General features: G+C 38.7%; 1 protein-coding gene across 1 annotated transcript; it reads right to left on the bottom strand.

Annotated features, from left to right (window-relative positions):
• Positions 1-300: 300 nt before the first annotated feature.
• Positions 301-22,313, bottom strand: PI15 (peptidase inhibitor 15). The gene is made up of 5 exons (XM_074893999.1): positions 22,041-22,313; positions 4,147-4,265; positions 3,732-3,864; positions 3,471-3,586; positions 301-475 (listed from the first exon to the last, which is right to left on the bottom strand). The coding sequence occupies exons 1-5, from the start codon at positions 22,311-22,313 to the stop codon at positions 340-342; spliced, it is 777 nt and encodes a 258-aa protein (XP_074750100.1). The 3' UTR covers positions 301-339.
• Between the last annotated feature and the right edge of the window lie 878 nt (positions 22,314-23,191).

The following is a 23,191-nucleotide window of genomic DNA, read 5'->3' as shown; positions in this document are numbered from 1 at the left end:
CCCTTCTCTTTCTGGAGCTATTATTTTTAAAAGGAAGTCATATTCTATCTTTTAATGTGCTTTTAATAGAACCTAATCTTCAGGAAGCTACACTAGCTAAGGTGAAAATTTGTTGGCTCTCCTTTAACAAAATGTTAATCTAAAAGGGTTAATGTGAGTCTTAAATCCCAAAGAGTTAAAACCAAATTACACTATACTTTGAAAGCTAATTATACAGAAGCATACAAAAACATCAGAGTATTATTACAATATCTCTCTCTATATAATATGTGCAAAATTCAATATACAAGCTTCTTGTTACTCATCCACATTTTTTTTCAAAATAATGTAAACCTTAACTTATTTAAACCAGTATAAGTAGTTTGATGTTACTCCTGGGAAACAAAGATTGTCGGTACAAGAACCTCCATAGCTTGGAGGACAAGCTGAACATGGGACTCCTACTTTATATGGTGCTTCTCCAATCCAATTCCCCCTGAAAATGAAAAAGGAAAAAGAATGCTTAGTAATTTCAGAGAGGAAAAAAAAAAATTCATTAACCACACTTGGTTTGAGTGATTGAAATCAATGTCTTCAGTGATATCCTACAAATGCCTTGTTACTGAAAACATACATTAATATATTTCTATATTACTGACAAACTGATTCCCAAAAACCATCAGGAGAATGACCATGTCACCCTAGACCAGTGGTCCATTCCATGTTCTTTAGTGTCTGTGGTGAAGTCACAGTCTTCTTGCTTTTGCTACAAGTGATTTTTGATTCTCTGAGCCTGGGACAAAGTATTTTTTACTGGAGGGCTATATTTATGAGAAATTAGCAACATAAACATTGGTGCAAGGTTTTCCTTGACCACTTTTTGTCTGGCAGTTATCTTAAAAGCTCATTTTTGGAAGGTGGAAAACCAAACTGAGCTAAATCTTACGTTGCACTACCCTAAATCCACATTGTGAAGCTCTGAGACTGAATTCATAGTTAGAGAAAAGGGAAGATGAAAACTATTTGCACCAGTAATGTATTAAAAAGAACTGTAATTTGGGCATTTGTAGGGGTCTCATAGATGTTAATGGGAGGAGAAGATGGGCCCACATCTGGTGAGTAGAGCTGTGTAATAGAGCCCAGGGGGAAAGGGGTACAATTCTGGAGAGTGATCATATGAAAAGAGGTAACTGAAAGACACAGAAACATCTGAAAAACTCATCCAGACTTTTAGGTGCTTCTATAAACCCCAGGCTTTTAGAGATTCATGTAACACTTGTGATGTAGGCAGAAAGAAAGTTAAAATTAGATTTTTATTTAAATGTTATGTCTCACTGAGCAGAGAACTTTAGTTTGCATGTGACGTGGTATAGCAGTGAGTAATGCAATTATTTAAGAAACATTTTCTCATCCACCACCTCCCAGCCAGTAACATTGGATCAAAAGCCTTGGTCTGGGTTGTGCTTTGGAAGAAAGTAGGAATCTCTCAAATAATTGCTCATTCCTGCTTCTCATCCAAATGGGTACAGCAGACTGCGTGTTCAGGAAATATATTTAGTTTGATAACAGATATGAAAATCCAGAAAGAGTTTGCTAAAAGCCGATCTCTGCTTAATTTTCTAGGCAATGCTCATTTGTGTGAGTCCATTAGATAACCAGGGGCAGGGCCTTTATAAACTTTTCAATTATCCTCCTTAACTTTTTTTTTCCTGATTTCAGAAGCATAGATATTTCTCAACATTACAGCATGGCAACAGTGAAAATTACTGGAGTTCTAAATCCTAAATCTTTGCCAAATTCCAATCTTAATAACTCAGGTCGGGGCTGTAATACTCACCCCCTTCTTCTTTAGAGGAGTTTCTGATATGTTGGTTACTCAGAAGGACACAGCCTTTATTGACCAGCAAAGAGACTTCTGCATGTGTGTCCAAGGACTCTAAGCCAAATGTCCTTAACTCAACTTAATTAATTCTTAGGAACATAAACTTAATCCGAGCAAGACCACTCAATATCCTTTTTGAGACTGTGCAAGAAGTAGAAGTGAAAATCCTGATTCCACTACCCATGAATCAAAGGTCTACTCAAAATCTCACCCAGAGAATAAGCTTGTAACTCCAAGCTTTGGTTTGCTGTTTGAAAAACTGAGATTTTTAGACTGAGAAAATATAAAATATCATTAATTCATTGTTAACTGATACACAAACAATGCATCAGTTTTCAATAATGCCTAATTTATAAAACCATTCTTTTCCTATATATGAACATGAAAGATGTATTCTAGGAAGTTTGTAAATTTTAATATTTTTTTCCAAATGGAGATACATAAAAAATAATATTTGGGTTTCTCTTATAAACTTTGATTTCACTTTGTCCATGTTGTGGAGCTAAAAGTCAGATACAGTTTTTGCTGCCTGATCTTTGCTCCCTCATGTTCATTTCTTACCACCCTTTTCTAGTAGATATTAAAGTCAAAGGACAGAAATATCCTTGATTTCCAGAAGCGTTTTTTTCCCAAGTCAGTTTTCTTACTAAATCCTATCCTCTTTTAAGTTGCAAAATCCTTAAAAATTCTTTTACTCATGTAACAGCTAGAATAATGACATATTCTTGCATTTACTTTACCACAAATGGACCTGTGCCACTGAGAGTTTATGGAAAACATGCACAATTGATTATACTTAGATTCCTATACAGAACTATGGCTTTGCCTAATACACAGTCAGAGAAACCAGCCATCTACACTGTCCATGCTGCTTTTGAAACACTTGTCCAAACCAGACCTCAAATCGAAGCTCTCCCAGAGCCACACTTTATTGATTCATTCTGCACTCAGATGTAAGTTTGGGATGATGTCTAGGAAATGCTGGGAGAAAATTCATTTCTTCATTTCAACCTAACACAGATCTCTGCACAGCTACCTGATACAGGGCCACCTATGGGTGTATATGACCTATACTTTAAAGGACCTTAATTTGGAAGGCAAGATGAGATTTGTAGACACTGAGCCTAGGTAGACAGACTTTGTAGGAAACCTATGCTATCAATACCTTTATGTAGCATGGTCATAAAAAACCAGGTATCTTGTGGGCAACAACATGTGTTCACAGTAAATCAATGGCCTGATCTACCGTGGGATTGCTGAGGAAGTCTAGCTCACCATGAGTATATATAACAGAGTGAAGAAAGAAGGAACCAAAAGCAGAGTCAGCACAAAGGAGGAAAACAAAAACAAAGTTAAAATAATAATAAGAACAATAACAGAAAACAAGTTCTTGGTTTTGTTCCATACACATCAGGTTATTTCTTTTTCTTCTTTGTACACCGAAGTCATGCATTTTCTGTACGTTCAGACGTAAAGTCAGAATGAAGGAGCAGCCCGCAGAAAAAGCACAAATAGAGGTCAAGCTAGAGAAAAAGGAGTAGCAGTCCTACGAGAGGACCAAAACATGCATGAAGTTTAAAAATAAATATATTAAAAGAAAGCAACTCACTTTGGGGCATAGTTGCATACCAAGTAAACAGCTCGTCGCCAAACAGATCCCCAGACGTTCATATTGTGGCATGTGTGGATTGCGCAGCCTATACGATTGGAAGTGGCCCAAACCATCTGAATAAATATTTATTATTGGTGAAGTCCAAATTGAAAAGAAATATATAGATATACATTTATTTGAGAGAGAGCTATAAATACATCACAGAAAAGTCCAGCTTTGGACAGTAGATTTTGAATAGAAGAATGTAATTTATATAACCTGTGTGTAATGGGTGCACATGGGTCCATAACATCGCATGGGGCACCTGGGGTTGCAATCCTGAGGATAAGGGAAAGCATAATCCTTCACCTCATCATACCATGGCTTTACCAGCTGGAGAATAGATCGATACCTGGGTTTATTTAAAATACAGAAAGAAAAACATGTCATTTTAGATTTAGGTATTTTGGAACTTTTTGCTGCTAATTCCTCTGATGGAAGTCACCTAAATACACATTTCTCCACATATCAGTAGGGGCACAGCATTAAGCAATAATACTCTTAAGCCAAATGAACATAGATGGATATAATTTATTGCTAGAATATCGGGTGACATTTGCATCAGTCTAAGATCTAGATCTCAAAGGCTGTTCAAAGGCTGACAAAATAACTATTTTGTTCGGTATCTGCCTACCTTCCAGTTCTTACAGACAGGTTCTGGCCCAAGAATCTCAGTAAGTAGGAAGGTCCATGGTCCCAAATGCATGTAGCAGCCCAAGCCTCTGCAGATTTGGCAAGAGTTTCATCCCAAACCTGACAAAATAAAATAACCTTAGCAGTAGAACAGAAAAAAACAAATAGCAATCACAGTGCAAGAACACAAAAAGCAAGTATCTTAACTCACAAATATACTATCATAACACATCAGATCTGTAACTAGGCAGAGAGCTACTGAATTCAGAAAACTGTGGGGCAGGATGTACACAATCTAGCAGGATTTTCCTTATCGCTGGACAGAATTCCTGCCCACATCATCAGAGAAAGCCAAATATTCAGATGTCTCCCTTATTTTCTGGAAAAGCCCTTCACTGAACAGGCATTCTCCTACCATCTTCCCTTCTGTGTTGATGAGCTCAATGTGTGGAGAGGAGTGAAACATTGGATGGGACTCAGAAGGTAAAAGTGAAGGAGAGGCACATGAGGAAGAACAATTCAGCACAGGTATTACATACTCCACAGAACTCCAACGCATTTGAAATAGGATCTCAGGAGTATCTATAGACAGAGAGAGTGTGTGTGTCAGCTTTTCATATTTGAGGCAACAAGGTCAAGAAAAGGGATTCCACAAAGTCAAAGACTATGGACAGTTTCCAGGTGCAGTATGAGTTTCACCACTTTATTCTGCATGGAAGCTGACATTGCTCCCTGCCTGTAATGAAAAGATTAACAGCTCTGTAAGAAGAGACAATTTGACTTCTTAAGTTCTCCAATGATAGGAACATGACAAGTGAACTTAAACACTGTCTCCTTTATATGCTTTGCCTGATCATTTAAATGCTTGATTTGTAACTCTGCTGTTTTCTTCACAGCAAATAGGCTTGCCTCAGCAATAACAGAGGTATCGGCAATAGAACCTACTGCACCACTGGAGCTCCAGATAAAGCATATCTCACTGGTATATTACAAGTACACACAAATCCTAGTATATCTTAGTGTTTAAGTGATACTCAAGTAGGCTGTAGATTCTGGAATTAGATGTACATTTTGACTACCCCAAGTTGAGTGTTTTGGTGCAGGATAGTTTTAGTGAATTGCAGGTAGAAAGGCAGGAACAGAATGTGGTAAAATTGCGTACCCAGCCCATCACAGATTTTTAAACACAAACCCAAACTTATAGATCTTCAGTGGCTATGAAATAAAGAGTATGCTTTATGAGGTATGAAATAAGAAGCAAAGTCAGAAATAAACTTCTCAAAGGATGAGGTGGCCCACATGACAAATATTCTTTGTACTATGAACTAATAATGATTCCTAACACTGAATTCATAGTTTAAATTTTACAAACCTGCAGAGTGAAAAGACTGACCACAGATCATGGACTAAGACAGCAATTCATGCCCTGACTCTGTCTGGTAGTTTGTGAAATTTCTCTAAGTGAAAAGGACAAAATTTAATAAATTTTATGAAATTGCTGTATCGGTGAACCAAGCTTTTGCTAATATGGAGTGGGTGAGGTGCCTCCTACATTAAAGCTGAAGAAGTGCAAAAGAGATCAATATGAAGCCCTAATGCAAATTATCTTCCATTCAAGTGGAACCACTTTAGGGAACATAAGATGGATAGTGCTTAAAGCAGAGCAGATTTACTTCACACCCGTTTGTAAAAGATCCCAAAACAGTGAAAGCAAATTGTCAGTAAAAGGATAAAACAGAGAAGTGTTAGGAAGAAGCATACTAAGAAGGAATAGTCTTCAGACCAGGGAACACTTTGAGTTCAGCTCTGAAAAATGAAGAGAGTTTCTGAGAGGAGTTAGAGATAAGTCTATAACTTGAGAAACGAAGGCTAAGCTGGAGCACTAGGATACAAGAGAGGAGACCCCAGACTGCTATGGCACCATTCAAAACCCAGGAAATGTTCCAAGGCCCAAGGGGAAGAAAACTGTGTACAGGCATTTCTTCTGATTTGTATCTCTGCCATTAAGTCAACTAGCTGCAAAAAACCCTTTATAATTTCTGTGGTATATAAGCGGTCCCCTTAAAGAGGGGGCAACAGTAAGTACTAAAGAGGGGGCAACAGCAGGTACAAGCATAAAACTGTGCCTGGGGACTGTGCCTGAGAGGCCAGGGCCACAGTCAGCGTTTGGAGCCTGCCCAGGCCCAGGGGAACAGAGGAGCACATGGGTCCAGCACATGGGTCCAAACACAGCTGCCTGGTGTGCATCCACATGGGGCAGCTCCGCCAGGACTGTGACACCCCATAAACACTCTCCTTTGCTGGGATTAATCATGCTTCTGGCACGAATGCTCCCTGCCAGGAGGCTGAACATGAGGTTTGCGTGCTTGCTCCCAAGTGACCTGGCTGCAGTCCCACAATAATCTAAATGTGTACTGTATTTGCACAAATAGCACCAAGCTCCTGATTTCCACCCAGCATATTTTCGCATACTAAATTGCCTCGCAAAATAGCATGTTAGGTGTTTGAAAGAAATGTGAAGACTGGATTAGGTTTTCACTATTAATGCCCTCTCTAAACTAGGCATGGCACCCGCCTTGGACAGCAAGAGCATTGCTAGTCTACTTTCATTTCTCCTTAGCTTCATTTTCTGGTTCTCGGGAATCATCTGCAGCATTTGATTGGTAAAGTTTCAGGAGCTTGTTTCAAACACAGTTAAAAAGCTGTGGGTTTGGCATGTAAGCATTACTGTGATATATAGTGTGCTCTGCTTTCCATTATCTATTCACTCTTGACCACTTTCTGGACATATGGAATTTCTGGCAAACAGAAGAGAGAGAAAGAGAAAGAAAATAACCACTGAATAAGAAATAAGGGGGAGGGGAGCATATGCAGCACCTTTTAATTTCCTCCATTCCTTCATTAGCAGGCTGGTGAAAAGCCTCTGTACAGAGTTCCCTCCCACTACATAAATCATTTGTATTTCATGGGAGAAGATGAAGTGCTTCACCTTTATTTTATTTTCTTATAAGAAAAGGTGGTCTCAGTCTCTCTAGGACTAGCTCTAGATCATCTCCACCAGAAAGACAAATAATTAATATGGGCTGAAGCCGAAAAATTATTATCTCATAATGACCTAAAATCTTCTAATCTCTAAGATCCTGTACCATGAGTTCACCCCTTTCAAAACAAGTCTGATCCTGAGTCCACACTTGTATTAATCTGTATCTCAGTTCTGTCCCCTGTTTTGGGCAGGTAAGAAAACTGGGCAAAGACATTTAGATTTTTGAACCTATGAGGCTTCATTGCTGTACATAGATAAACAGCATATAAAGAAATAGAAAAATATCCTAAAAACAGAAACTGAAGTAACCTGAAACCCAGAGCAACAGTTTCTGTATGAGGATAAATTAAAAAGTTCAAGGTAATTAGCAAAGAGTTTAAAAAACAGTATAACAAACAACATTATAAACGCTGAAATGATGGACAATCCAGTGTTTCTACTAAACATGTTAGAGAAAGCCGTCTTACATGAACACAAAATTGTAAAATCAAAAAGGGAGAAAGATTTGCATACTCAGTGCCTCAAGATCTGAGGAGGTGACTCATCCTCAAATGCTAATCATGCAAACCCCTAGTGCCAAACTATGCTCATTCTCTCCCTGGGGATAGCAAATCTTCATTTGCTAGGTCGTTAGTACTTGCAGAGCAGTCACCTTCCTTCCACCCAGTATAAAGATCCCCCTCCCAAACTCTCCAGATCACTGATTTATTTGGTCCAGCATGGAAACCTTCCCCACTCCTCAACTGGGTCTAACTGAGCTGCGATAGAGTTAAAGCGTCTCACCACACTTCCACTGGCAACTTGAAGTGAACATCCTTTGGCCAATTTATTTTTCTTTCTTCAGCCAAAGATTATTTTCCTAGAAAGCTGTCCGACTGTGCTCTCTGCACTGCTCCCTGCAAAACTACACTTCAAAACTACACTTCACTTGAAAATTGTCAAGAGGACTGAATACAGGGAACAGGCCAGTGCTTCTACATGGGGAGTTTCAACATCAGAGACCACTTTACGAGGCTTTATGAGGCAGCTCTGGGGTGTTCTCTGCACTCTGCAGAGCACATGCTGGTTGAGAGTTAGGACTAAAATCTTAGCATTAATAAAGTCAGCAGGAATTTTGCCAGTGAGGCCAGAACTTCACCAAAGATGTTATTTTTTTTGTTTCATTCTGTAAACAAATAGTAAAATGAACTCTTTTATTCCCATAATGTATAATAAGCAATGGAGCACAAAACGAAATCTCTTTCATTTTGAATGAAATTTCTTGAAGCCCAAAAAGCAAGCTTCCTTCCCCAAAGGAATCCTTTTAATGTTGTGGGTCACAGTTCCCTCATACCCTCCCTTTCTATAGCTGTTTCTATAGCCGTGTCTCAGTTGTTCTTAGATAATTTATATGTAGAAGAGATGGAGTTGCTCTTTTGTTCTTTGTTGGAACAGCTTTGTTGGAACAGGAGGTCCTGATCACAACTATTCTCTTAGGTATTAATATGATGGTGAAGCTGAATAAACATGATGAGGATGCAATATTACAAAGATCTGTCCACAGCGTTTGCTGAAAAATAATTGGCTGTTCCCTTCCTCCATTAATAGCTATGCTTTAATTTGAGGAATGGTGTACATAACCATTTTTAACCATAACTTGAATTTAGAAACACTGTTCTGCTCGTTCTCATTACAGTCAGAATTGTACTCCTAATATCAATCATTCAAACAGAGTAGCTTTCTTTTGACACACTTCTTAGGGGGCAAACACTGTTGCAGAACAGGAGGCAAACCTGAAAGCAACAAGGTACTTCAGACAGCAACCTCACTACTTTACCTGTAAGTAGAAAACATTAAACAAGTTTACAAAACAAATTAAATGAAGCACTCTTAATCCGTATCACTTGTTCTGACTGCAAGCTTTCTAAAGGACTGTTGTATTATTGCAAACATACTACTACTCTCGATATATTTACCCTGTGGTAATTTTAGTTGAAAAGTAAAAAGTTTCATATTCCTAGTTTTATATGCATTACTGCAACATCTATTAGCACAGCCTGAATATGCAAACTTTGCTGAGAACATCTGTGAGTGATGGATATATGAAATAATGGTTAAATTACACTAACTAAAACAGAGCAGGGATTCAAAGCAACATTCTCAGGGTCTGAAGCCCATCATTGGTGCTAACGAAACATCAGGCCTCAGGATTTTGATGGGGTCAAGGAACCATGTCATTTGGGATCTGTACCTTTATTAAAGCAGGGGGCATATATTCACCATAGGCCTTCAGTATGACTAGGTGAAATAGTTAATATCAGACCCTCCTTAAGGACCTTCTGTTTTCACAGAGCACCTCTCTTCGCTGCACAACAGGTTGGAGTCCTTTTAGTCTGGCTTCATTATATTTGTACTGTGTAATTACATAAAGGTTAGGAAACTAAAGCTTTTACTTGTGTAAGGTCTGATTCAGGACCTCTAGATAGCAGTGACGCTCATGACATGACTGTGTTTTTTCCTTAAATTAACCTGTCTCAGTAAGATGGTTGAAACACAGGCTCCACAACGTTTCTGCCTGGAACCAGTATTAAAACACTGGGTTTCAAGCTGACTTTGTGATATGTCAGTTGGCAGTCCACAGGCCTCTAGGAAGCAGTCCATGTCTCTCAGAGCTCAGCTTGGCCATCCAGAGGATGCCAACACCTGGAGAAAACACTACGTCAGGTCATTTTCTGAGATTTTTCCATAGCTGGAAGAGCTAGGAACATAATAAATAACTGCATTTAATAAATATTAATTTCATAATTTGCTGATTAGGAGGAAAAGCTCAATCATAGAAGTGGCCATGTATATCTATTACTTTAGCTTCTTGATCACACACCTTAACGTTTCCCATTGCTTTAGAGAGAACTTTTTTGACATTTAGGAAAAAGGAGAGAGAAGTTTTCCTTATTCTGTCAAGGCTTTCTCTCATATTTTGAGTAATACAGATGAGTTCTAGGATGTTATAGATCATCCAAAGTATCACTAGCTAAGTCAAGAAAGGAAAGGATGACTGTCTTGGAACTTTACATAAACCCTTGATGGATGCTTTTCTTAAAAACAGACAATTCCTACCGCTGCAAGTGTGAAAATATTATATTCTTAAATTGCTTTTATGTATACCAGAATATGTTAATGACTTGTTTCCCTTTTCTGCAAGAGAATATCTCCTCACTATTTGAAAAATAAGCAGAATTTCAACATTTCATAATTTTAAAATGAAAAAAAATCTGCCTGGGCTTCTCTATAAATATCCAAATGGGCATCCATTTCTATTACATCTCTTCAACACAATGTCAAATAAAAAAAGACAGACAATTCATAATTTTCACTTTCCGTGTTGTTGACACCTACCCTCAGATTTATGATCTGATTGGTAAATTCTGCAAAACATGCTGTGATTTCCGCCCCTCCCCCCCCCGCCCCAGAAAGCAATTACTGGCTTCCTCCAAAGTCATCAGTAAGGTCTGTCAACACTTTACTGCATTTACTTTCCTTAAGAGTGATGTTACATTGTCTTTTTCTGATGACTCACTACTTCAAAAGCAAAAATAAAGTACATGCAGATAAAATGTTTATTTCAGCTTTCTTACAGGTAGACAAAAAGGACTGTAGAATACCTCCTAAGTAAAACAGATACTTAAAACAGTAATATCTTTAGAGCCAAAAAGGTAAATTGAAAAATAACATTTTAGCTGTCCCACCAGAGAAGCCACACCTGAGAAAGAATGACTGATACTGTCACCTGGAATTGCATCCCTTTGCAAGTTGTTCTTAAAGTTCAGAATTTAGAAGAAGAGGACGTTAACATCCATTATTACTGGCAAATATGGGGAGTGCAAAAAAAAAAAAAATCAACCTACTCTTTGGTAGTCTGGTTCTTCATTATGCAATGTGTGGAGAAAGGAGAAGTATTATTCGGATGAGGATGACCATTTAGCCCAGGATGACCTTCCATGAGAAAGCTAAAACATTTTGAATTTTTTTCCTGATTTCCTGATATTTAGAGACAAAAATTTATCTGTTTTCAGATTAATCAGATACCTCCCCTGAAGTTCAGAATGAAGATTTCCAGTGACAAAAGAAAATATCTGACTTACTATTGTTATACCTTTATGCATGCCTTGTTGTATGAGAGACATCATTACTGAAGCAAATGGCAACGAACTCTCCTCTCTCTGCAAGTAGTCTGAGATGGTTATTAACGGCAACCAATAGCAAGAATTTGTGACCTAAATACAAAGGGAGCAGAATGCACAGTGATACACTGTATTCATGCTCTTCTCATTCTGTGTGGATATCTGTGTGTAAACTGGATGTTTTTAGAAGCATAGAACTTTACAGCTCTCATTGTCCCAAAGAAAATATGAAAAAAATGTTAGAAGTAGGAGCGCTCCTGCCCTGAGATTGCCAGCAGACAGACTGTTAGATAGAAGATATGGGCTAACTGGGAAATCCATAAAGATATGTTTTTAACCTGGTAGCCTAGGGGGGCCTGCTAATGATCATTTCAAAGCATTCAAGCAATACAGAACCATGCTTCCATTCTTCTTTTGCCATCATAATCCTTAATCTTTCCTGGCTCAGTTTCATGGCCAGTAGCAAGGAAGCTCCCCTCACTTGCACAAGAGTACAGGAGAACCTCAGGAGAGCATTGCTCTGAATATTAAATACCAGCAGCAGCCCTCAGTACTTTACTGTTTGTTTTTTGTGTTTGTTTTTGGTTTTAACGTGACATATCAGATAGGATAATACTCTGCATATTTCTCAGCGGTAAAACAAGTACTTTAAGCAAAACATACATATCCTAGTCACTCACTACCCTCCTAGGGATTTCCTGAGTGCCCAAGGGGTGAGGGCTGCTGTCGGTAACGCTGTGACAGCCGCAGCATGACTGGCCCCTCAGCTGGCTGCTGTTGACTGTACAGCTGGAGTCATAAGCACCAGGTACAGGTTTGAGCACAAATCCAGAGCAAACAGGTGAAGTTCACTGTTTTAATCACTCTGCTCTTCAACAGTTTATTTACACGACTGTAGTCACATGATGAAATTGCAAATGAAATGTTGGGATATGCAATTCGAATACAGTTGCACGTCAACACTGTTACATTTTGTAGTAATAGAAAGCGGCAATTTGCTTGCCAGTTTGGCATCTTATTTGTCATTAATAAATGTTTACTGTGGACTCACATTAGTGTCTTCAGATTGTTATACGGCACAAACAAATCCACAGCGGTTCCTACACACCTCAGAAAGGTGGCCGGTAGGACCTTCCTTTGGCAGTAACCAGTCAAAAAAATTAACCTTTCTACCTCAGACTTCTGATTTTATTCTCCATTAGCCCTGTGCTTCTGCATGTTTGCCCAGCTGAAGATCAGAAGCTCTTTCTTCCAGAGTGTCAGCAAGTGGGAGAGAAGAAAACCTCAATTCAAGCGATTTCTTCCTATGAGAAAAACGTTGGGAAGCTGAGATGAAATCCGACGTGTCCAGCCCATCTGTGCAGCTGCACTCCACAGCTGCTAGTGCAAGTCCCAGAATGGATTAGCAGATGTAGGCTGCTACCCTTCAACATGCAGGTCTTGTCCTCATGGGTCATTCAGCCCTGCAGCCTCGCACCAGCCGTACCACTTGCACATGTGGTGGCCGTTTTCTCAGAAATCCCACAGCAGCATGCAGGGCACGCCAGAGTCCCTTGCACAGCTTCTCCTCGTTTCTTTTGCATAGTCAAACCTGTAGCATTTTCAGGTTCAAAGGCTTTCTGTAGGACCCCCCACCACGTCCACTACGCCAAATCTGGCACAAAGCTTAATAAAACAAGCCACCAGCCCTTCTGCCTCCATGCTTTTGCAGCAGAGTGACTGAAAGAGCCTCATCTCTTTGCCTTCACTTTTTTCAATACATACGGTGTGATGAAAACATATGAGCTCATTGGAATTTATAGACAGATTTGGCAAACTTTATATATTTATTTGGGCTCTGAGATCATTTGGACTCTAGGCTGTCTCTCTCTCTCTCAGAATATGAATACTTTTTGCTCTCAGCTGCCACCTGTTAGAAATTTTACTGTGCATACTGTAATTGGTGCCTACCACATGTGCAAGTCCCTTCCCAAATGCATTAGGTAATAATTAGAAAGTTTACACAGAAAATTGCCAAAGTCTACCCTCTAGAGAAAAAAAAATCTTGATGGGGATCGCAGTTCTGTACTTCATTCTTTCGTAAATGAATAGAGGGTTAATACATCAAGCTGCTTGTCCAATACTCCACTGCAACTTAAAGTAAAACTGTGCAATGTTTTATAGTCAATTTACTCTCATATAACCAAACCTCTAAACATCTGATTCACACTTCTGAAGGGCTCAGTATTAGAAGGTCTCTCTTATAGTAATCAGGGCATCACGAGACAGATGTCCAGGAAACCTCACTGCCAGAAATTCTTTTCTTATGAAAATTCAAATCCATATTTTATACAAAAGTTTATATTCCTGGGTATCTATCTGGTCCAAATTCAAAGTGCTATCATTTGAAGCTTGACCACTGCTAATAGTCAATTTGTTTCTTCTAAAGGTTGTCCACATTTCTTTTCATGTTTGGCACCAGGCTTTTAAACAATAAGAAACAAAGAAAATTGGTAGGCTGTCAGATTTAATAACAATAAGCTTCCCTGATATGCTATTATTTGTTTAGGTTTTGGAAAAGTTAAATATCAGAGCGACATATCTTAAAATATTCCATGCTTTCCTAACCTACTGCAAGGCATATTTGAGTTGGCAAGAGCTTATCTCAGAAGTGGTAACAAAAAGGACCAAACTTTGTCTAGCTCCATGTCACCCTGACAATTGGTCATAAATCTGAAGAGGAAGGTGTCTGACCTCTATCATTTTAAATATGATCAGAGTAAATTGCCTTTTCTGAAAACCACAAAATGTGAATGAAAAATGTATTTCTTTTGTGATGTTTCATTTCTCTTCTATATGAAAAACATCCACACTTTTTACTTTTTTTGTCACTAACCACTGAAGCTTTTCATTAAAACAAAAAATGTTCTTAATTTCTTCAAAAGTTTTCAAAGAAAATACTTATTATTTTCTAAGTAGCTCTAACTGAAAGATATGGCAGCATGACACAAAAGAAAACACAGAGCAGCTTCTTCTTCCTGCAGGATAAAGAATAAGAACAATAGTTCTTTATTCTCAGAAGAAAGCTCAATTTAAGATTCTTTCTCTTGATACAGATTAACAGATATCACTGTACAGATAGAGAGGCAAAACCAATCCATTCTCAGTTGATAAAAATAGACCTCAAACCCCATCCCAGGGCACCTGCAGATACATTCATACATGGAGGTGTCGGTGCTGAAGACAGTATTCTGTGTACAAAAAGCAAACAAGTGGTTATCCTAGGGTTTCCATCTCTTGCTGTCTTTAGGATATACATTTCCACAGACCCGGACAGACTATTCTTCTTTTCAGATTCTCTTTTCAGGTACGGAAAGAGGATAAAAATATTGAGAGGTTTAAGGTTACTATCATCTCCATTCATGTATGAAACAAAGTACTGTGTACTTTGGATCAGGATTCTTGTGAAAAATGCCCTGTCTCTGTTTTTAGCCAAGAAGTTCAAGAGGTGCTACATTTAATAATAAAGGAATGTCTAATTCTGAGGGCTCTGGGCAGGCTGCTTTTCTATCTGAGACTCTGCTAGGTTGTTTTTTGTTTGCTTAAACTCCTAGAAGGCTTTCTGCTAATACTAAATTTAAATAATGTAAATATTCTCTTCTAAAACACCATCAAGATGGATGTTTTAAGATTCTTATGCATAAAACATTGGAAAGGAGCTCTAATACCAAATCAAGTTTAACACAGTCTTTATCACAATATTTATCAACAACAGCATTTTTGGGGAAGTTCTTCAGATTTTTAAAGGAACGCCTTCCAGGAAAGGTCCTTTCTGCTCAACTCTTAAACACATCTGTCATTCACCCTGAACATAATTGATGGCTTTTGTACTTCATATAGCTAGCATCCACTTGGATTTGACCCTAGATGAACACCAGTTTAGTTACTGAGACTGAATGGGGGTTCCTAGCCTTTTAGAGATGAAACTGCTAGAAAAAATGAGCAGCATCCTGCATCTCACTGATACCCAACGAGTAGGACAGTGGTGCAATACAAAATAGATAAGTGAATAAACTCACCTGTGAGGCAAAAAGAGAGCTAGGTAACTCTAAGTTAGCAGAAAGTGAGCTCCATCTACTCTTGCTTTTTTTCAGCTTACTGTCAGTTGTCATGTTTTGCCTCCACTGCAGAAAAAGGCTGAGTATGCTGTAAAATGACTGCTTCTTTTCAAAGCTGTCAGGCAGACAGACACCCCTAACCGTAACCATGTAAACCACATCAGTTCTTTATGTTTGCTTCTAATTTTCTGAGAGGATTGATATTCCAGAATTCATTAGCCTGACACTTCTTCTTCAGACACTCCTGGTGCGGGGTTATGGTACCAGGCAGAAGGGACATAATCAGTTGGCTAAACAGAAACACAAGTGGGAGGAGGGAGAAATTGGAACCAGTGAACACATTTCACCCTTACACCGCTTCTCATTTGTTCTCACCTCACTTATCTATCCCAGCATAGAGCAAGCTAAAAGTTCTGGCAAACTGGGATAGGAGGATTACACTGGGGAAGCTTCGAGCTCCTTGATATCTCTCCTCACAGAAGACTGGGATGAAGAATACTGAGATTGTCTTTGTGCTCTGGCATGATGAAAAGCAGATTAAGATCTTTGTACCCTGAGTCATCATCTGATTACTTTATTTCAACCTTCACCATGTATACAGGATTTAAGGGAACAGAGCTATTCAATGGAAAAAGTAGGCTGCCAGTAACTTCTAGGGTAAATTCTCCGTTGCATTATGGCACTTGGGTCTTTAAACATGCATACTTAAAATGATGGGCCTAATCTGCTTTGACATTTAAGGGTGATGTTCACTGATTTAACAAAAAGAGCTGTAAATGGAGTGCAACTGTAATTTGCTCCAATATGCAGAACATTGTAAAACATGCATGTGGAAATTAAGGAAGCATTATATGCATGCATGTATCTTAATTATTGACAAGAAAACTGTCAGTAAATATATAAAGGGTAATGTCTGAAATGAAAAGGGAAAGAAATTCTATTGGGCAGTTAAAAAGTGCATGTAAAGATTAATTATCTGAGTTTTAGAGTGAAATATTTAAGTTAGACATTTGGAAATAATTTCTATTCCTAAGGTGAAATATTTGCCAAGAGATGTGACTGAGACAGCATCACTATATGTGTTCAGGAGTAGACAAGATGAAAACCATATGTATTTAATGCAGAAGGAAGTCCTGCAACAGGGCAGGGATAAACTATATGAATTAAGAGATCCTATCCAACTCATTAGACATAAATCTTGAAGAAACTAGCCCTGCAATCCTTACTCACAGACACAGATGATTTCAGTGGGACCACGTAGAGGAGCCAGGGCAAACAACTCAAAGAACAAAATGTCCTCTAAGATTTAGAATGGTCTGTAAGAAACCACATTGACAACAGCAAAAAATAGGTAAACAAGTATCAGAAATGCTTTTGAATTGGAGAGAAAAAACAAATTAACTCACTTTTTCCAAGTCCATTTAAAAGGCTTTAGGTATTAAATAGGACTTTGGAAAACCTGAAGTCGTTTTTTTCTCATTTTGACTTACCCATCACCTATTGCATATTCACAGAGCATTTTTAAGATCACCTTGACAATAAGAAAATTTTATCAAGACTTCCAAATTTAGGAGTGAAATAATAATACAGTTATTTACATTTGTGACCACTAAGTGAGCTATTTTCTTGCTTCTCTGACCTGACTTAAGTTGTCTGCAGATCTTCATGGACAGGAAGAATAGTCTCCAAATTCATCACCTCACCAAAAAGGGTCACTCCTGGGGCATACAGAGTGCACAGATTTCCCCCATGACTCACACAGACTCCCTCACAGGACTACAGGAACTTCTTTTGGAACACAATTACTTTTCTTTTAGAATAACAGTTGATTTCCTTTATCCATTTTATCACAGTCTTTCATGTGGATTTACTAGAAATGAATAGGCTCAGATTCTCTGTTCCCTTCCAACTTCTCTGCCACCAGCTCATGAGAAACTATCTTTATGTTGCCATGAAATAACTCCTGGGTATCCAAACTAACTCATTCCAGGCTAGTCTGGGAATCTTTTACTATTTTGAGTCCTACAAAGTAACATGTTCAACAAGGGGCAGATTTTCCCAAATACAAAAGTGCATTTATGCAATCACTGAACAAAAAGGAATTGAAACTATTTCAGAACATCTTCTATACATAAGCAGGCTCAAGTTTATCTAAAGCATTTTTCTGCTCTCAAAATCTTCAGACAGCATTCTGCAAACATTCAGCTTCATGTTTTTGAGTGTGAAATCCTGTCCCATCTATTACACTTTAGACATGCTACTGCCAGTCTACTAATGACTATGTTGATCAATAGTGGGCTCAGGACTCATCCTTGCAGAGCCAACAGTGAACTACTCACGGTTTATCCTTCGTTATGGCTCTTTAAGAAGTTATAACGGGAATGCCATGGAGGACAGCGTTCAATGTTTATTAAGGCCCAGCTGTATCAGTTACTGCTTCTGCTTGGTGCATGTCAAACTGTAAAGAGCATGCCTATATGTAAGCACCTGCTCGACCAGGTTTTGCGTGCATGCAGTGACTTGGGTTGCCACAAAGACCATATGAACTTTTAAGAAACTGGCCTCAGGTGAGGATGATTGTAGGAAAGTAAAAATAACATTTGATTGTCATAAGAACAGATACTTCATTAATGAAAGTTTTGGGAGCCTAAAGATAGTAACAATGAATACTAAATGACATGCTTTATGAGACTCAAATTTCAGTTGGCAACATACTGCAAATCTTTACTGGCCTACCGAGTAGATGAGATGTTCCAGAAAGGCAACGCAGGCCTCTGTAGTACAGAATTAGCATTCAAAGAACGGGATTTGTTTGTTCAGACTTCCATTGGATTTGTAGATTTACATACCTTTCACACTAGAGAGCTGCAGGCAATTCTGTAAGCCAAAATATCTTGCTAACATTTTTTTTTTACTGAGAATAGAGTAGGTCAATGTAACTTTTGGAATGTGCAGACATAGCTGAAGATTGGTGCTCTACCGACTGAGCTATTCGGGCTTTTACGGTAACTTTTCTACACCTCACTTTTTCTGCATCATGAATTTTATGGAATCTTTCTGCTTTTTCCAGAAAAAATATGCAAAGTCAAATGGATGACTTTCACCCTTTGCCAGGTCAAAATTATGGTGTCATCTTTCTTTCTGCAGGTATGGCGTCAGCTTTTAGAGCACAAGCAAAGACTGAAGAATAACAGTCTTAGGATAAGGAATAATGAAGGATGTCATAAAAAGACCCAAACTAAAGAAGAGACCATTACTTCTACATTATAGGCCTGAAAGTTCTTCTTTCCTTTCTCTTTCACTTTCCTTCACATATGCACTGACTCTAGATTTGTACTTGCATAAAAACTTCCAGTTGAAGGCATACGAGAAGCAGAACCAAAAGGAGGACTACTTTAAAGTCTGACACATAGGGTGCTAATCTCCCAAGAGAAAGATTTCCCAAAGTCTAACCGGCATAAGACACATCAGTTTCTTTCACTAGGGACTGATAATAGAACAATGGCTCCCATCATTGCTTTTGGCTCCCCAGCTGTCCACTTTCATTGGGGACTGCATACAGCAACAGGCTGGAACAGCACTCAGACCCACCTCTCCCAGAGAGAATTAAAACACTCCCCCAGCTCTGTTACTGCAGTGTTCATCTGAACCTCCCCTACCTATCACGTGTGTATTCAAAGCAATTCTTTGAGACGTCTCGTCCAAAGTCCTACAGCACACAAACTTTCCAGGCAGTAGGGGCAGAGAGAACAATGCAAAAGGAGTTCAAAATACCTATAAATGCACTGAATATGTGAGAAGTAGACTGCATCAGAGGAAGGAACAGAAAGTGCCAAGGAGAAAAGCCCCAAAAAAGGTTGGGTGTGGAGAACCGGAATCCCAAGAACCAACTGTATAGCTATACCCTGAGTTCTTACCAATAGAGAAGAAAAAGCAAATGGAACTGTACAGAAGTGAGAATGTGATACAGCATTCATGAGAAGAACAGAGTTCCTAACAGAATTAGGAAAAAAGAACAAAACACAATTTAATATGACTGTGGAGAGAGAAAAGATGAGAAAACATCTTTTTCTTGTGCTTCCAAACTGCTTAGTCCTTCTCTACTTCAACATACTTACAAGAGATTTCCACAATCTACTGCATCTGTAAGTAATTCCAGCTCTCTAACATGTGACATCCTTTTTAGTCATTGTTAGGGGAAATGGGAAAGGCCACTTTCATCACTACCACTGCACTTTTCCATGGAGTTCAGGACAGGAACACACTAACATTCTTTCAGCACAGTGTACATTGTCTGCTGGTAATGACAACATGCTTGCTATCTTATTTATGAAAATGAGTATTGAGTCTTTTCTGTATAACAGTGGCAATCTTATGTCCCTGTAAGACACAACAGATGCTGTGCATACACTGAAATTATACAGAGACCAAAGAATGGGCTAAACAAGTTCAAATGTGCATTACTGATACAGGGGTCCCCAGTCTTGGTACAGCTTACACCACAATGTCACCTTTAAGACACTCCTACCAGAGCCTTTCTGTAGCCACAGAGGTAAAAAGTCGATGATGATAAATTTGTTGAAGTTGATAAATAGATGATGCCATGGCTACAAACCAGACAGCAGAGTAAGCTATGAGTGACGTTGCTCACTGGGCTTTTTTCATTCTGTAAAGTTACATGGGCCACACACAGACCGACTAAATTCTGAAAGAGAATTGGTGGCAAAGGGGTTGGCTGCCACTTGGGGATCCAAGTTAAGTTGCACTTTGGATCATTACCTACGTAGCTTGAGGTGCTACTCTGAATTCTGCAGTATGAAGGTCACAAAGTACTTTCAGACTGGGAAACCACACATGAAAGAAAGCCTTAGACCTTGCCCTTGAGAATACTGATGGAGCTGATGATGACAGGGGCATAGGTACTCGTTGGTACTGGTAAAAGCAATAGTGAGAAGAGCAAGGAACAGAATAGCATGTAAGCTGTAAAGAGCACAGCTTCACTCTTGATTTTGTATCAAACCTTGCACAGTACCATTGCAGAGCAAATAAAGCAGAATACTCAACCAATACAGGTAAAATCTTGGCAGTTTATGCATATGAGTGCATTAAAAGAGATTTAATCAAAAGAAGCTTGCTTTGTCTTTTGAAGTTTTTTATACTGAACAGGCTAAGAACACTCTTGGGAATATGACAGGGTGCTGGCTTCACTTAAGCAAACTGCAGGAGCACATTTTTAAAACATACAAGCCAAGGAAGGGCATGGTAGGCTGCCATTCCCTCAGACATTACAACAAAGTTTATTTATGCAGAATCAAAGGAAATGTCAGTGGAGAGCACAGCAATGAAAATGATGACTGAGCCTGACTTCTGACCTCTCTGTTTTTTCTGCCTCTGACCTTTCCACTTCAAGCTTCAAACTCAGCCTATGGTATAAGCAACAGGCCTTCATCCTGCAATGTTTTGAGTGCACTCAGCATTTTGACGTGCTGCTGGGATACGCTAAACAGATTATATGATCAAATCCAGATTTAGGTAACATCTGTAATAGAAAGATTTCCAAACTGTTAGTCATTAGCTGCTAAAAAGGAGGAGTTGTTATTACTATTATCCCCTTAAAGTCAAGCTGATGGTGTCCTGTTCCTCAAACCTGTTAACTGTCTATTGTAATATGAGAACTCTGCAACTTTAAGCTGATATTATGGTGCTGACATAACTTGCCTGTGCCTTCAAAACAGTGTGAATACCTTACTTAAAAGGTAACAAATATTTTTGCTTGGCCAACCTATGTTTAACATTAGAGATCCACAGTATGCATGCATTCGAAGTTGGGACACAAAATAGCAAACACGCTGCTTTAGCTAGTAGTGCCAAGTATGAAATCACAGCGAATTAATAACTTCTCTCATACCTGCAGGAACAGATAATTCACATAATGAGTATTTGCCAATAATGGGAAAAAGTGCCTACTACAAACATAACATTTTGAGCACACTGGAATCCTACGTACTAGAAAAACTTTTAAAAGCAGCATTGTATTTGGTGGAAAAATAGAAGTATTAGGTGCACACTGTGTAGTTAATAAAATACATGAGCATGAGACAGTGCATCAGATGAATTACTTTGCGAACAGTTTTACCATATTGTCTCCAAAAGTATTATGTGTGAAAGAAATTAGAAATGGTCATTGGCTACCCTTCTGCATAGATCAGGGCAATGACTTTCAGTGTACTTCACAAAAGCAATGAGGCCACTAATGATGAGCACTTTAAACACATGTGATCACGTGTTGTGATCACATAATATTCCTCAGGTCAACAAGCAGTTAACTCACAACACCATTTACTTGGGTCCCAGAAGCTTCACTGGGACTACTCACCAAAATGAAAATTCAACATGGCAAGCAAAAGGTTCAGAGTTCAGTATTTAGCTTTTGCTTGCTTAAGTTAATGCAACTTTAAAAATGTAAGGAAAGAACATTTTAGTAAGCAATAATAGTTAAAAATCATTTATCTACTTAACCCTCACAATTTGTTTAAGAAAATGAAATCACTGGCTTACAGTTTGTTTTACTCTGAAATAAACAAAGTTCACTTACCATATATTCCATGTTTGAAGCAGGTGGGAAGACTTTGCCTCTCACTTGATTATGATAATCAAGAATGGCAATCATGTCATTCTGCGAAATGTAGCGCTTCCGCCTGGCTTTGGGAATTTTTGCAGAGTCCAGATGAGCTGCCAAAGCTGTCTCAATGTCAGTGAAATTATTTTCTGACAGGAGTAGGTCAGTGGAGTTGGGTAACACTAATGCACTTGTTTCACAGAGAATGGAAAATAAGAAAGTACAACTGATTGCAGCGATTACTGTCATTTTGGGGCCAAAGGAGAAAGATAGGCCACAGAGGTACTCTGCTTTAAGTCAGGGCAGTAGAAAACAAATCTGTAGAAGAGAAGATGTCAAAGATGTGATTCTGTACATCTGGGTAGCAAGACAAAGTGAACTGGCTGGCTGTGATCAGAAAAATGATTCTGTCAGCTCAAGCACAAAAACAATCCAGTCAGAACACGTGTTACTGAACAATTTTCAATAACCATATTAAGTGATAATATGTTCTTACTACAAGTACACACCAAAGGAAGTATCATTATACCACGAATTAGATGATCAGAGCTAGCAGTACTGAAACAGTGACAGTGCTATCACACCAGATCAGTCCATAAACCAAACTATAAATCTTAAATGGGGAGACTGCAAGAGAGCTCACAGCATGTTTTCCACTGAAAATGAAAAATACATCCTAGGCTATGCCTATCCCATACGCATGGATTGTTTTGACACAGTGTGTCACAGATAGACTAGTAGGCAAGAGACAACGTATAAAGCATGGAAGCAGGACATCTTAGAAATAGCATTCAAATCTTCAGCAAAATGTGATGACCATTGATAAAACTGCATGCAAAACAAACTTACTGAGCTGAATGGCTTACCTCTGGATAATATCAAGAAAAAAAAGAATACAGTCTATTGTTCTCCCAGTATATATAGCACTCTCCTATATGATGATATGAACCTTTGTGAAGGAGTGTCTCTTATTACAAACCCCCAAAGAACAAAACTCTGCTGGTTTTGAAGCTTCTGGCCACAGGAGCTGCTAACAGCTTTTATATGTTACAGTCTGCAGGAGCCAGAACAGGCAGTTTCTCTAAAGGTCTCGGCTTAGCAAAACGAGAGGGGAGGAGCTCTGCAAA

Source organism: Strix uralensis, chromosome 1 (genome assembly GCF_047716275.1).
Source record: "Strix uralensis isolate ZFMK-TIS-50842 chromosome 1, bStrUra1, whole genome shotgun sequence".
In the NCBI taxonomy this organism is placed as follows: Eukaryota; Metazoa; Chordata; class Aves; order Strigiformes; family Strigidae; genus Strix; species Strix uralensis.
This window is presented reverse-complemented; position numbering and strand designations above follow the sequence as displayed.